Source organism: Bos javanicus, chromosome 13 (genome assembly GCF_032452875.1).
Source record: "Bos javanicus breed banteng chromosome 13, ARS-OSU_banteng_1.0, whole genome shotgun sequence".
Taxonomy (NCBI): Eukaryota; Metazoa; Chordata; class Mammalia; order Artiodactyla; family Bovidae; genus Bos; species Bos javanicus.
In genome coordinates this window covers 43,014,510-43,027,921 of record NC_083880.1, presented here as the reverse complement: position 1 = coordinate 43,027,921, position 13,412 = coordinate 43,014,510, and the positions used below count along the sequence as shown (strand labels likewise).

The window sequence follows — 13,412 nt, the reverse complement described above, 5'->3', positions numbered from 1 at the left end:
TTCAAAAACATAAAATGAAATTGGTCTCTTTTTTATATTTCACTAATAACCATCACATTCTTACACTGTTTAGTATCATTTTTCTGTTTGCAATTAGAAATAGTATTTTCTATATGATGTGAATTTAAAATGTTTACAAACATTCACAGGTATGATAATTTTATATAGTCAGTATGGAAAATAGTTTTCACAGGAAACAATGTGGAAAACAGTTTTCACAGGGAACATTTATTAACATTTTTTTCAACTCTTAAAGCATTGAAACACTTGCTATGTGTGATACAAGCAGGTCATTAATAGTTTTTTTCTCATCTCCCTCCACCTTTAGCTCTTTCCCTGAGAAGTAAAGCTGAGCATTTTGTAAGTTCAGTTCAGTTCAGTTGCTCAGTTGTGTCCGACTCTTTGCAACCCCATGGACTGTAACACGCCAGGCTTCCCTGTCCATCACCAACTCCTGGAGCTTACTTAAACTTATATCCATTGAGTCATTGATGCCATCCAACTGTCTCATCCTCTGTCGTCCCTTCTCCTCCCACCTTCAATCTTTCCCAGCATCAGGGTCTTTTCCAATGATTCAGTTCTTCACATCAGGTGGCCACCAAAGTATTGGAGCTTCAGCTTCAGTCCTTCCAATGAATATTCAGGGATGATTTCCTTTAGGATAGACTGGTTGGATGTCCTTGCAGTCCAAAGGACTCTCAATTCTTCTTCTACACCACAGTTCAAAAGCATCAATTCTTCAGCGCTCAGCTTTCTTTATAGTCCAACTCTCACATCCTTACACGAATACTGGAAAAACCATAGCTTTTCTTCCAAGGAGCAAGCATTTTTTAATTTCATGACTGCAGTCACCATCTGCAGTGGTTTGGGAGCCCAAAAAAATAAAGTCTCTCAGTGTTTCCATTGTTTCCCCATTTATTTGCCATGAAGTGATGGGACCGGATGCCACGATCTTACTTTTCTGAATGTTCAGTTTTAAGCCAACTTTTTCACTCTCCTCTTTTGCTTTCATCAAGAGGCTTTTTAGTTTTTCTTCACTTTCTGCCATAAGGGGAGTAGGTTGAGGATTTTTTTCAGTGTACCTTCCTGCATCTTCTCTTAAGAGGTGATTTTTTTCAGGCGGGTGTTAAGGCTTTGGTATTAATATTTAGGTGTAGTGAAGAAAAACATGTAAGGTCTTTGTGAATCTGCAGTCTCATCTCTGCAGTGTGCTTACGGTTTCAACCACGTCACTTCATGGGACCTCTGTCGCTTTTGGGTAAATTGAATTATTTGTCCCAGTGCTGTGAACTAGAATATTCAGCCTTACCTGTTACATCAGTCAGCAAAGATTATGGAATTTTTTCTTTAATTGTTGTTTTATTTTTATAAAGTTATTACTCTGATATTTTCTTCTAATCTGGATAGATAGACCAGACTTAACAAGTTCATATTTTTATACTTATGTGAGAGGTTTTTAACTCTTGCTTTGTTTAAAAAAAAATTGTTAATGAACTATCCCAAATTTTATATTTTATTCCCCATTACTAAAGTTATTCCCCACACAACAAAAGAAATCAAAGGAGAAAGCTATGCTGATAAATATGTGAGCCCCCACCCCTTAAAAAATGGTGTCTTTTCTGCATAAGGTGCTGAGGTGCTGACTACACAGTTTGTACAGATACCCAAACTGGGTAGGAAAGCCCAAGAAGCTCCTAGTTCTAAAGATGTTCCAGTGGCAACGAATGCTAAAAGGGCAAGGAGACGAGCGACCTCTCCAGACACACCTGTTCCAACGGCTAAGCCACCCATGAAGAAACCTCCACAGAAACAGAGGGTAAATATAGTAAAAGGCAATCAGAATCCAAGACTCAGAAAACAGCCACAACCTGGTAAGAAACACACTTCCTATATATTTCAGCACCACAATACAGACTAATCAAGATTGCAAGATAGTATATTGACTAGTATGAGATCAGCTGAAGTCTGTTAGGTCCTTGCTGTCTTCTGTAGTTCAGACTCTGACAGGACGAGTAACTTGGTTTCCTATTGTGAATAAATTAGGAAAGTGTGAAGATTCTTGCCTTTACTAAGTAAAACCTACTTTTCAGTTTCCAGAAAGCCTGAACAGGAACAGTTTACCAGAGTTAAAGTATAAATGGTCTTTTTAAGTGACTAAATTCACAAGCAATAGCATATGGCAGTACTTTCCTGGACCATAATCAGTTATAAAAAGGAGACGGTTATAAGTCTGCCCAGAGGGAACTGTAAAGAGGTGGTTCAAAGCAGTCAGGAATCCAGAATGCTGTATTTGGTCTTAAAAGGCATTAAATTTATTTAGTTCTGCATTTGTGGAAGAGGATAACGGAATCTCTTTATGAGAGCTTCTGTGTTCCACCTGCTGGAAGCTCCTCATCACTGGAAAGTTCTCAATCACCGTGGCCTTGGCTCTTCTCCTCGCTCACACCGATCTCGTGCCCACGTTCTCTGAGTGCAGTGCAGCCCCCACCACTTGGCAAGACCTGCACCATTTACAGGGTCTTCAGTTTTGAGTCTGTTGTGCTACATGGTGCTGTTTCTTGTTTAGAAAAACCTTCATTTCCTCATACCTTTGTAATCCTATCAGTTTTCTGTCTAATCTCATGATTCTGCTTTCTCTCTTATCTCTCTTTAGATTTTTAAAAAAATCTTAGGTGGAATTCAGGGAAAGAAACTTTTGTTGATGTGATGGTATTACCGATGAGCTTGGTTTTTTCTTTCCTCTTTTTTTTCTTTTAGTTTTCAAGTGCACCTCACTGCAGCAAAACCCATGCCCCCCACATTGGAGGCACTGAGTCTTAACCACTGGACCTATAGGGAAGTCCCTTTCCTCAGTTTGTTCAAAGTTGTTTATGACTGAAGATGTTCTGAAATCTCATCACTGTACAGCCTATAGAGAGTCTGCTTGTCGCCCCAGGCGGTCACAAGGTAGTCTCCCCAGGGCTCCACGTCTCTCCCTTGCCGTTTCCCTGTGCCGGGCTCCCACACTCCGCACCTGGGGTCACTGCTGTGCGTCACCTGTGCTCAGCTCAGTCACATGGAGGCGTTTTCTGGGGCTCTGATCTGCACTCATCTCTCCGTTCTTTCAGTTCCTTTTGGGCTTTTGAGAACATTAAAGAATTGCATTCATACTCTTCCAGTTATCTAGTGTGACTTGGTCCTGTCTTTCCAATTAGTTTGTAAACAGGATGAGCATAGACACATACGTAATGCATTGTATTCTTTGCCATGTCATTAGAATTCCTTGTGCTGAACTGGCCTCCAGATACTTGCAGGCTAGTCCATTAGTGGGAGGAGGTATATGATGTCATTGGCAGAAAATGCAAAGTTTTCACAATATGCATTCAGGAAAAGGCTGACTTATATTGCAAATGTCTGTATACATTGTGCAGCCATATTCCAAGTTAAAACTGTAAGATTACCACCTTTTAAATAATGTCTTAATTTTTCTTTTATGTCTTAATCTGCTTCATTTCTTTTACTTGAAATATTAGAGTTTAAGAAGGCTCAGTCATTTTGTTACTGAAACGAATAGTTTTCTGTCCTTTTTAAAGTTTTCAATATAGTTTTTATTTATTGAAATCTCTATTTTTATAATTCATTTGGCATCTTCTTATCTATATTTCTTAAAAGAGATAAACAGTATTGTATTTTTAATGAATTGAAAACCTCTAACAAGTCAGTACTTAAGTGATTTACTTGAAATGCTGCTGCTAAGTCGCTTCAGTCGTGTCCGACTCTGTGCGACCCCATAGACGGCAGCCCACCAGGCTCCCCCGTCCCTGGGATTCTCCAGGCAAGAACACTGGAGTGGGTTGCCATTTCCTTCTCCAGTGCATGAAAGGGAAAAGGGAAAGTGACATGACTCTTAGCGACCCCATGGACTACAGCCTTCCGTCCATGGGATTTTCCAGGCAAGAGTACTGGAGTGGTTGCCAGTGCCTTCTCTGTTACCTGAAATGACACGTATTTATTAAAATGAACTCTTTCGCTTGATTCTATCCAGAATGACACTCGGTGTAAGAGCCATGGTATTAAAGGGTAGAATGAACTGTCAGCACATACATCGATCCTAAAATGGATTTCGTGTTTCCAGTACACCCAGGGAGTTCATGAGACAGCTCTCTGGGTCACTTTCTCCCACCTCACTCCCTTGGAGCTTTATATGTTAAATAAAAACTGGGCAGTGCTTGATTAATTCCACCCTCCTCACCATACACACACTCTCATCTTTTTGTTTGATGACCTCATAAGCCAGAGTTTCCGCTATAAATGTATTGTCACTGGCCTTTGGAGACAGGTTGGTAATTCATGTCGGACCTGCTATTTCTAGTTATAAAGAGGGGCACAGTTGGCTTTTCTGTCCATCTAGCCACCTGCTACAGGGACTCACTGCCTGGTACTGTTGTGAGCTTTGTCCTTTGTGGTAACCACTTTTAAGAAGGCTGAGAAGGCAAGTAAACCACCTGAGCGTGTGTTTTCTGACCAAAGGCACATGGGGAGAGTTGACTACCTGCTGAAAGAATTATCAGTAGATGAGGAGATTTGCTTTTTTGCAGAGTAGAGGGGAAATGTTTTCAATGTAAAAACTGAAGTTTTAAAACTTGAAGTTAATTGGTCATTCAGAATATTCTTAAAACAGTTCTCATGTTTTATTCTTATCATAACATTATATTTAAACATCAGTATGGTTAAAATCGTCTCTATTTTGAACTTAGGTGATTTTTGTAGTAACTTGTAAAATAATTTCTAAGGAAGTATATTAACATTCTATAATATACACTTTAAACTTAGAAACTCTTAGATTCTCACTAGACTGTAAGCCCTCTGAAGGCAGAAGTCTTGTTTTCTTGTTTTGAGGGTGGTTGGTTTTTTATTTTTTTGTCTTTGTCTTATTTCTCTAGCTGAGCAATATGCCTTGTGTGTAGATCAGTACATGCAGTTTCAAAGGGTGATTTTTTTTTTAATTAATATGCATACTCCTTAGGACTGGTTCTTCTGGTAAACACATTATAAAGCCTCAGGGAACTGGACAAGACCTCAGTCTGATAATAAAAACTTAATACAAACTTTGCAACATACCAAGAGGTTTTTCTTAAATACATCCCCTTAACTGTTGACTTTCATTGAGCCATAGTAATACAACAAAGAATTAGTTCTATGGAAATCAAATGTTATATATCTTTTTTTCTTTTACACTGAAGCCAAAGGAGAAACTGCTTTACAGCTTCAATCAGAAATTTCCAGTGGTCAAGATGTTATTAGCATAAATACAGCCCAACCAGAACATGTCACGGTGGCCCCAAAAGCCCCGACTGAAACCTCTGTTGTCGGCTGTGACTCCCAGGCCCTTAACATGCTGGCCGACCTGGCTCTGAGTGCTGCTACCTCTAGCACGACATCCCCCGAGCCCAGAAACCTCTCCGGCTCCCTGGAGCCGCCGCAAAACAGTGTTCTGCTTTCTAAAGAACAGCCTTTGCGTGGGACATCAGACCACGAATACCACAGAGGAGTTAAAAGTCAGAAAGGTGGGCCGTCACCCAAGCCGTCCTCTGACCAGAGTAGGCTGTCATCAGACCCCACAGTCAGCCCAGAGGAAGAGAGCGTGGGTCCTGGCAGTTGGGCGCCTGCAGAAGCCCAGCCAGCACTTCCCAAGGAGATCCACGAGAGTTCCGATGCAAGCCAGAGCTCTTTCGTGGCTGCGGAGCATTCCTACGCCCTGCTCCTCGCAGAACATTCAAAGAGGGGGAGCCCAGCCCTGGCCTTTGCCAAGACCAGCACCAAAGGCTCTGACATGGGGACCCCTGTGGGGAAGGTGATACCCTTCCTGCGCACGAAGATGAAGTCCCCGCTACAGAAGCTCTCCATGGCCCTGGCCTTCAGGCACAGGGGCAGGTTGCTGCCCACTGGCACGCAGGACTTCCGCTGCTCCTCACACACCGTATTCTGCTGTGACGGCTCCTTTAAGGTCACGTTCACATGTGAAGCAGATTACTCTTTCAGCTTAGACAGCAAGTACACCAACAACCCTCTGGAGAAGACTGTGGTCAGAGCACTGCATGGGTGAGTAGGGGCGACATTGGGCAGATACCTCGATGTAGGGAGAAGGGATACTGTGCTCATTCTGAGGAGGGAGAAAAAAGGGTGTAAAATCCAGTAAATGGGGAGTAATACTGAGCAGTGGATCATTGAGATGCTCCTTCATGAATCTTTCTGGTCCTTGAATTGTAATCTGTAAATAAGATCTTGGTGGAAAATAGTGAGGTAAAGGAATAATGCTTTGCAGACTGAATCCCAGAAGAAACATTTAAAGAATTACCTGGGGACTTCCCTGGTGGTCCAGTGGCTGAGATGCCTCCTTCCCCAAGCAGGATTAGGATTAGGTTCAATCCCTAGTCAGGGAACTAGATCCCATGTGCTTCAACTAAGACCCAGTGCAGCCACATAAGTAAATAATTTAAAAAACAAAACTTGTAGCTTGTCAAGTTGGTCACATTGCTGTGAGTGAGCATGTTTACGTGGGGTTTTTCTAGAAATTTCCTTAGGGATCAAGGCAGAATAGCGGAGAGCTAAGAGCACTGGCTTTGGAGCATGGACCAGCCTCGGTGTTGAGTCAAGGCTCCCCCAGCTCTCAGAATAGCACTTCTGGCCCTTCCTGATACTCAACCCGGGAGCTCACTGAACTGTGGGTTCTGACTCTGTTTGGGGTAGGGCCTGAGAGTCTACATTTCTCTCCAGTGTCCAGATGACACCTGCGAAGGGTGACAGTCTGTGGGCAATGTTTTTAACATGAGTTTAATAATAGCCATGTATGAGGGTTTGCATGGTGACAGGCTGGTATTGAACAGTGACTATCACTGTTAGCAGTGAGCATTGGCCTGTGACCTTAGCACCTAGCAGGGGGATGATGCTTGTGCGAGGCCCTGAATTCCTTCGGACTCCTCTCGCTCCAGGACCAGCTCACACCTAAGAGCCTGCATTTGCTCAAGAGGGTCACTTCCTTCCCCTGAACCCTGCTTCACTGAAGCCCCACTCTGTAACCCCTCTGACTCACTGCACTCGCTCTGCTGTTCTTTGGCCTGGCACATGGCCAGAAGTGTGTTCTGTCTCCCTTCTGGTTTCAGGAGAGTCTTCAAAGCTTGGATCTGAAAATAGTGCAGTTCTGTTGAACTGCCTGACTACTTTAATCTTCAGACTTCCCAACTGTTAGACATGTAGAATTAGAAAAGAAATGAGTTGGCCAGACTTCCCAGAAGCCAAGAGATGAGGATTTGGGAAGTCACTGAAGCCATTATTCACATAAGGTATCTGTTTTGTCCCAGGAGAGCTCGCATTGAATTTGGGGAGAGCCCCAGGCTCAGAACGGAAAGGCCTATGTTCTGATCATGGTTCTTGCATTCACAGAGTTTGTGTTTGGAAAGAAGTCACTTAAAACTCTGATTTCCAGCTCCTTGCTCTGTCTCTGTAAAAAGAAGGGATGAGATGCATTGTAATTATTTGTTAATTAACTTCATTTTTGTCTTATTTTTATTTCATGCTCATGTAATTTTTGGAGAAGGCCATGGCAATCCACTCCAATACTCTTGCCTGGAAAATCCCATGGGCGGAGGATCCTGGTAGGCTGCCATCTATGGGGTCGCAGAGAGTGGACACGACTGAAGCGACTTAGCAGCAGCAGCATGTAATTTTAAAAGAAAACTGAACATAAAAACTAAGGTTAATGATGAAGGCACTTGCTTTATGATATGACAGTCATCTAAAAGAGTCATCTTCAACTATTTTCATTTGTTCCTTCTTTAAACCCTCAGGCCCTGGAATACTGATTTACCAGATAACGTGGAAGAGGTGAAGCTTCTGCTGCATATGTGGGTGGCTCTGTTTTATAGCAGACAGAACAAAGTTGTGCGGTCATCCCGGAAAGTCGTTGAACACAGCAACCCAGCAAAATACGTGTCCATAAATAGCACACTAGAGTCATTTGAGTTTGGTGAAATCGAGGAGCCCTCCAGAGTAGAGAGGTTCTCCGTAGACCCTCTGGTGGAGGCCAGTGAGGCTCCCAGAGGCCATGCAGCTGAGGTGTCCTGCCCTGACGCTGACCCCCTGCGTCCTTTCACAAAGCCGTCTCCTGTGAGAGGCCTGGAGCTCTGGGTGCAGAATGAACAGAAAGAAATATTTGCAACAGTGGGTCACCAGGAAAGCCCAGAAAGCCAGAATTTCATCTGTTCTTATAATAATGAGGTCAGTAAAGCTGAATACTAAAAATGCTGGTATTACTTTTGAAGAAATTTTTTTGTACATAAAATCACTTTCAAAACAAGGCACTGATTTCTTTTAGGAAAGTGGATTCTCTGTGTACAGGATTATAATGCCAGAAACTTAAGTTTTCAAACTCCACGTTGTCTGCTGTTGGAGCTTATCTACCATCCTGATTGAAGAAATGAAAATAGGAAAAGAATCGTAAGGGTCAGATGATCTAGGAGCCAGCCATAATTATGTAGCTTTTTAGTAGTGTGATTTGGGGCCAATTACTTATTCTCTCTGAGCTGAATAATACTTACTGTGTCTTACCTAGAATAGTGTTTATTGGAGCTTTTGTGTGTGTATTTTAAAAAAATCTCTCTCTCGGGTGTATTTTAAGCCTATGTAAGAAGAGAGGGATTTGCTTGGTCTCTGCCCTGTGAAGATTCAAAAGGACAAAGCTAGCTAAAATCGTTCTTTGTCTGTTCTTCCCATGTGTAAATTTTTTAAAAATTATGTATTTTAGACTCTCGGTTTATTTATTTATTTATTTTGCTTTAATCATTTCAGATAATTAGGGGGAAAGCTGAACAAGAGTCATCAGGTAAACTGGAGACTTCCAATCTTGTGCTTCCTTGCATTGGAAACACTCAAGCTAATGGACCTTCTATTCCTGGTGAAGATGAAACCTTTGAGCCTCTTGATAACACACAAGTGACCTCTTATAATGATACTGCCCCACAAACCACATTTGCCAAGACTTATGATGAGATCAACAGTCCATCAATGATTTGTCAGAAGTCTGTGTATAGCACCCTTGAGAGCAAAGTTGATATTTTTCATGCACAAAGGGAAACAGAAGCAGATGCTCTGCAGGGCCTTACCCAGTGTAGCAGCCCCATAAACAAAGAATGTCAGCCATTGTTGGAGGGGAAGGGTGATATGGGGTATGTGATGATTAATCTGGAACCAGTTACACTCACTTTGGAAAAAAGTGCCTACATGCCAGTACAGACAGAAGCTGTCAACAGAGCTGACAAACCAACAGCCTTTAACGTGGAGTTGACTAAACAGGTGTCACCTGCTGCAAGCCTTAGACATCCTGTGTCCACATTTGAAAAGTCACAGATGCAGGGCCTTGGGGAAAACCCCTCACTGGCGGTGTCAGGACCAAAGGGCACTCAGTACCTCCATGCCTCCTCAGTGCGTAGAGAGACACTTGCTGAAGAAACATGTTCCTTACAGAAGGGACAGGCTGTGGCAGGCTCACCTTCACCATCTGATAATCCCATGGTAATGGAAGCATTACCATTGGCTAAAAGTCCAAATTACTTGTTACCCAGAGAAGAAATGAAACTCTCTCAAGAATTCCTTCTCCCAACACAGAATCTCTTGAGCATCTCTTCAGAAGAAATAATAGAGCCGTCCCAGGTTGAAGTGGTTCCTTCGTCAGCCTCTGCCCCCTTGGGAAAAAAGGATTCCCTTAACTGCATCACATCACTAAGGAATACTCTGTGTGGCTCTTCAGAACTAAAGAAGGACAAGAGTGGTCTGAACAGTGAAAATATTAGTATTCAATCATTTAATTCCACATTTACCAAAGAAGCAGGCCTGTCTGTGAATGGAGAGGAGGTCAGCCTCAAGGTATCAGAGGAGGATTCCAACCTTGACCTCACTCTCACCCTATCACCACCCACGAGTCCTAGGGAAGAAGCGCCCACTGGTGAAGTGGAGCAACTGCGGGAGGCCCCGCTACCCTGCATAGACCTTCAGGAGATGGCAGAGGAAATACTCGTGCCTGAAGAGGTTCCTTTCATAGAAAACAGAGGCGTGAACTCTGCTGCTAACACGTCTGTGAAACCAGCAGAAAACAAAGAGGGAAAAGGTGATCATTTACAGACAGTGGCTTTCATACTTTCTAAAGAAACGTGTACCCTGGAGGTTGCGGAGGAAGTTCACCTTGCCTCTGACTTCCCATTTGGTTCCTTGATTGAAGAAGTGTCACCAGCTTCCAGCCCTGACCCCCAGGCACCAGTGGAAGAAGCACCACCAGCTCAGGCCACATCTCCATGTGGTCTGAAACAGTGTGACGCGCTTGGTGAGAAAAGCACCAGCCTCTCCAAGGTCGAGTCAGGAGATTTGGCCATAACAGAAAAGGAAAGTTCTCTTGTTACTGCCACCCATCCAGTGGAACAGGATAACTCAGCTCAGGTACAGCAGATGCAGCTTTCTGCTGAAACACCTCTACAATTACAGAACCGCGCAGGAAGAAAAGGTAGATTCTTAATCCTTCCTGGTGACGTCACTCAGGAAACTGGCCAGAGTAAATGTGGGGAGGGCTTCTCCCTCTCAGGAAAGGGGCCGGACTGCGATGGCATGGTAACCCAGCCTGCCTGCACTGCCACCTACGGAGGTTCTCTTGAAAACCTGGTATCGTCAGGATACCCATTGCAGCCCATGGGTGTGGAGACCTGCAGCCCCCACCCACATCATCGTGTCCTGGAGACCAGTGAGCCTTTCAGTCCTGCAGAGATCCCTGAAAACAAGTCTGCTGACATGTTTGTTTCTACAGCCACACCAGGTGCTGTGGTGACCAGCACTCAGAGCCTTCCTGAAGATGTTTTGAGCAGTGATGTGAAAACACACGAATGCTGTTACATCCTGGTTAAGTCCTTGCGCTCTGACCCAGTTGCTGGAGCTGAGGGTGTGCAGACCCACAGGCAACCAGAGTTCCCCAAGCCTGCACTCCCCTCGGGTGGGGCCGCCGCAGCCCACAGCACAGGCCCCAGCAACACGGGGACAGGGTTCCCGACACAGGAAGTCCCGGTTGTCAGGATGACCCATCTGCTCGACAGTGAGGATAGTGGAGCCGAGTTACAGGGAAGAGCCGTGGATCCAGGAGGTGCCAGCCCCCAGGTGCTCACCAGCTCCCCACAAGGCAGACAGGAGCCAACCTGTCTGCTGCAGGAAGGGTCGCCATGTGCAGTATGGGATCTGCTCCGTGGTGGACTTCTCCCCACGTACCTGAAGGCTGATGCTCACCCAGGTACTGCAGCCCATGGCGAGAGTGCCAGTCCAGAGCCCAATGTGTCCTTTGCTCCCCGATCTGGTGCACCTCCCATTGGTGGGGTCTCCGAAGAGCAGCTGCAACGTGTGAGTGTGGGCGAGGCAGGCACAGGTGGAGGCATGGGTGTGGGTGTGCTCTCTGACATCTACTATGAACCCCTGTCTGGAGACTCAGATCAGGACTCTGTGGGTGAGTATGGACACCCCAGATACAACACAGAAGAGTCCCGTGCTTCACAATATGGCCACACTGGGAAAAGAGAAGGTGCATCCAAAGACAGTCACGACTCTTTCCTGAGCCTGAACACCAGTGATCACCACGACTGGGGCTACGCGAGCCAGGCTCCAGGGCTGGAGACCAGCATTCCTCCCAGAAGTTGGCTGGGTGGACTGAAGAAGGAAGCTACGTGTGTGCCCTGTTACGTCCAAATCCGAGATGTCTGCGGGGTCCCCAGGAGCTACGCCAACTTCACCGTGACCAGAGAGCTCAGAGACACCCCAAGAACCCTGCACGGCTTGAGGCGGCACCCCAGGGGCATGGCCCCGTGTGGCTTGCTCAGCTCCTGGATGGACACCTGGCAGAGAACCGACGACCTCACCCAGAACACTTTAGACTTGGAGCACCTGCGTTTTGCGCACAAACTGAAACAAATTGTGAAGATGGGAGCCGCTCAGCATTCTGCCCTCTTCCCCAGTGCCTTTCCAAAGGAGCCCCCATCCCAGGTCACCACCGGGGCTTTTCCTGGGACCCCAATGCCCGCATGCCTGGGGCTGCCTCCCGCCTCCCGAAGCAGGAGTCCTCTTGTGGTGACAGTCGTGCATCAGATGCCCAACCATGTGGACCGCTCCTCCTCCTGGAAGAAGAGGTGTGGCCATGGTAGAAATCACCTCACAAACTCAGACCAGAATCAGACCGCCTCCTTCCACCTCCACAAGCTGAAATACAACAGTACATTGAAAGACTCGCGCAATGACATCGCTGTCATTCTCAGCGAGTATGCAGAGTTCAACAAGGTGATGCTGAGCAGCCGCCAGGTGGTCCAGGACACAGAACCGCCTGTGGCTTTGGGAGCGGCCATGCCCCGCGAGCTCTGTGTCTGCGGCCCACAGCCCACCTCCTATGAGGACCTGGTGGCCGACCTGTGCTCCAGCCTGCGCGTCAAGCTGGAGCGAGTGGTGAGGGAGGCGTGTTCCAGCAACTTCCTCTTCTACCTCATGGAGACTGAAGACAAGTCCTTCTTTGTCAGAACAAAGGTAAGGTGCCAGATTTTTCCTACAGTTTTTATTACTTTGATTGCAGGTCCAAGTTTTTTTTTCTTTTTTAATAATACAGCATTCTCAGCTTCAGAAAGAAGCCACAGTGTGGTGGTATTTCTTCTCAGCTCAGTCTTTCCGTGTCCCTGAGGCCGCTACAGAGCAGGGCAAGGTCCTATGTGCCTGCCTCCTGGGGGTCCTTCCCGTGTTGCCCTGGTCACTGAGCAGCTCCGGACCTGAGGAGGCTCCCCAAAGAGTAGACAGTAGAGAGGGCCTCCCAGAGCATAGTGGTCACCATCGGGTCAAAGGATCACACAGCAGCACTGAGACGACCACCCTAGGCACCTGGAAGGCGCTGAAAAGTGCTTCTGAAAGAGCAGCCGTGCTGTAGAGAGCATTTTCCCACCTCCACCGCCCGGAGGGTGGCTAAGTGAGGAAGAGCAGCCTCACGAAGCTCCCCAGGTGGCTGAGCCAGAGATGGTCTCCTGGGAGATGCTGATGGCTCCAATTTTGTATCATTTAAATATGATTTTTAAGTATTTATTTTTTCCAAATTTGTGAAATCTGTTCTGTGTAACTGGTATTTTTCCCGACCAAGGTTTCTTTTGCTGTCCATGGTTTTTGACAGATGGCTGCCAGATGTGGTCTCCTCCACCGCCATCATTGCTCCCATTTCACGCCATTTTGGGAAGCAGTTTTGTTGAAAAAAATACAGCATGAAATGGCCTTCAGTCTTTTTTGGAAGGTGCTTCGCCTCCAAAAGTAATCTGGATTTAAAACACAATTTATTTGTAGATAACACACATTTCAACAGTGACTATTGTTTCATGGTAATA

The 13,412-nt window shown here is 45.5% G+C and overlaps 1 protein-coding gene across 6 annotated transcripts in view; it reads left to right on the top strand.

Moving 5' to 3' along the window:
* TASOR2 (transcription activation suppressor family member 2) overlaps nucleotides 1-13,412 on the top strand; it is a 67,891-nt gene that overhangs the window by 49,270 nt on the left and 5,209 nt on the right. For 5 of the 6 annotated variants that reach the window (XM_061436459.1, XM_061436458.1, XM_061436461.1 and 2 more), the window contains 4 exons: nucleotides 1,629-1,871; nucleotides 5,223-6,081; nucleotides 7,827-8,256; nucleotides 8,827-12,576. In XM_061436459.1, coding sequence (XP_061292443.1) covers nucleotides 1,629-1,871; nucleotides 5,223-6,081; nucleotides 7,827-8,256; nucleotides 8,827-12,576 — 5,282 coding nt within the window. The remainder of the gene's footprint in view (nucleotides 1-1,628; nucleotides 1,872-5,222; nucleotides 6,082-7,826; nucleotides 8,257-8,826; nucleotides 12,577-13,412) is intronic. The other variant, XM_061436462.1, reaches the window with a different exon arrangement.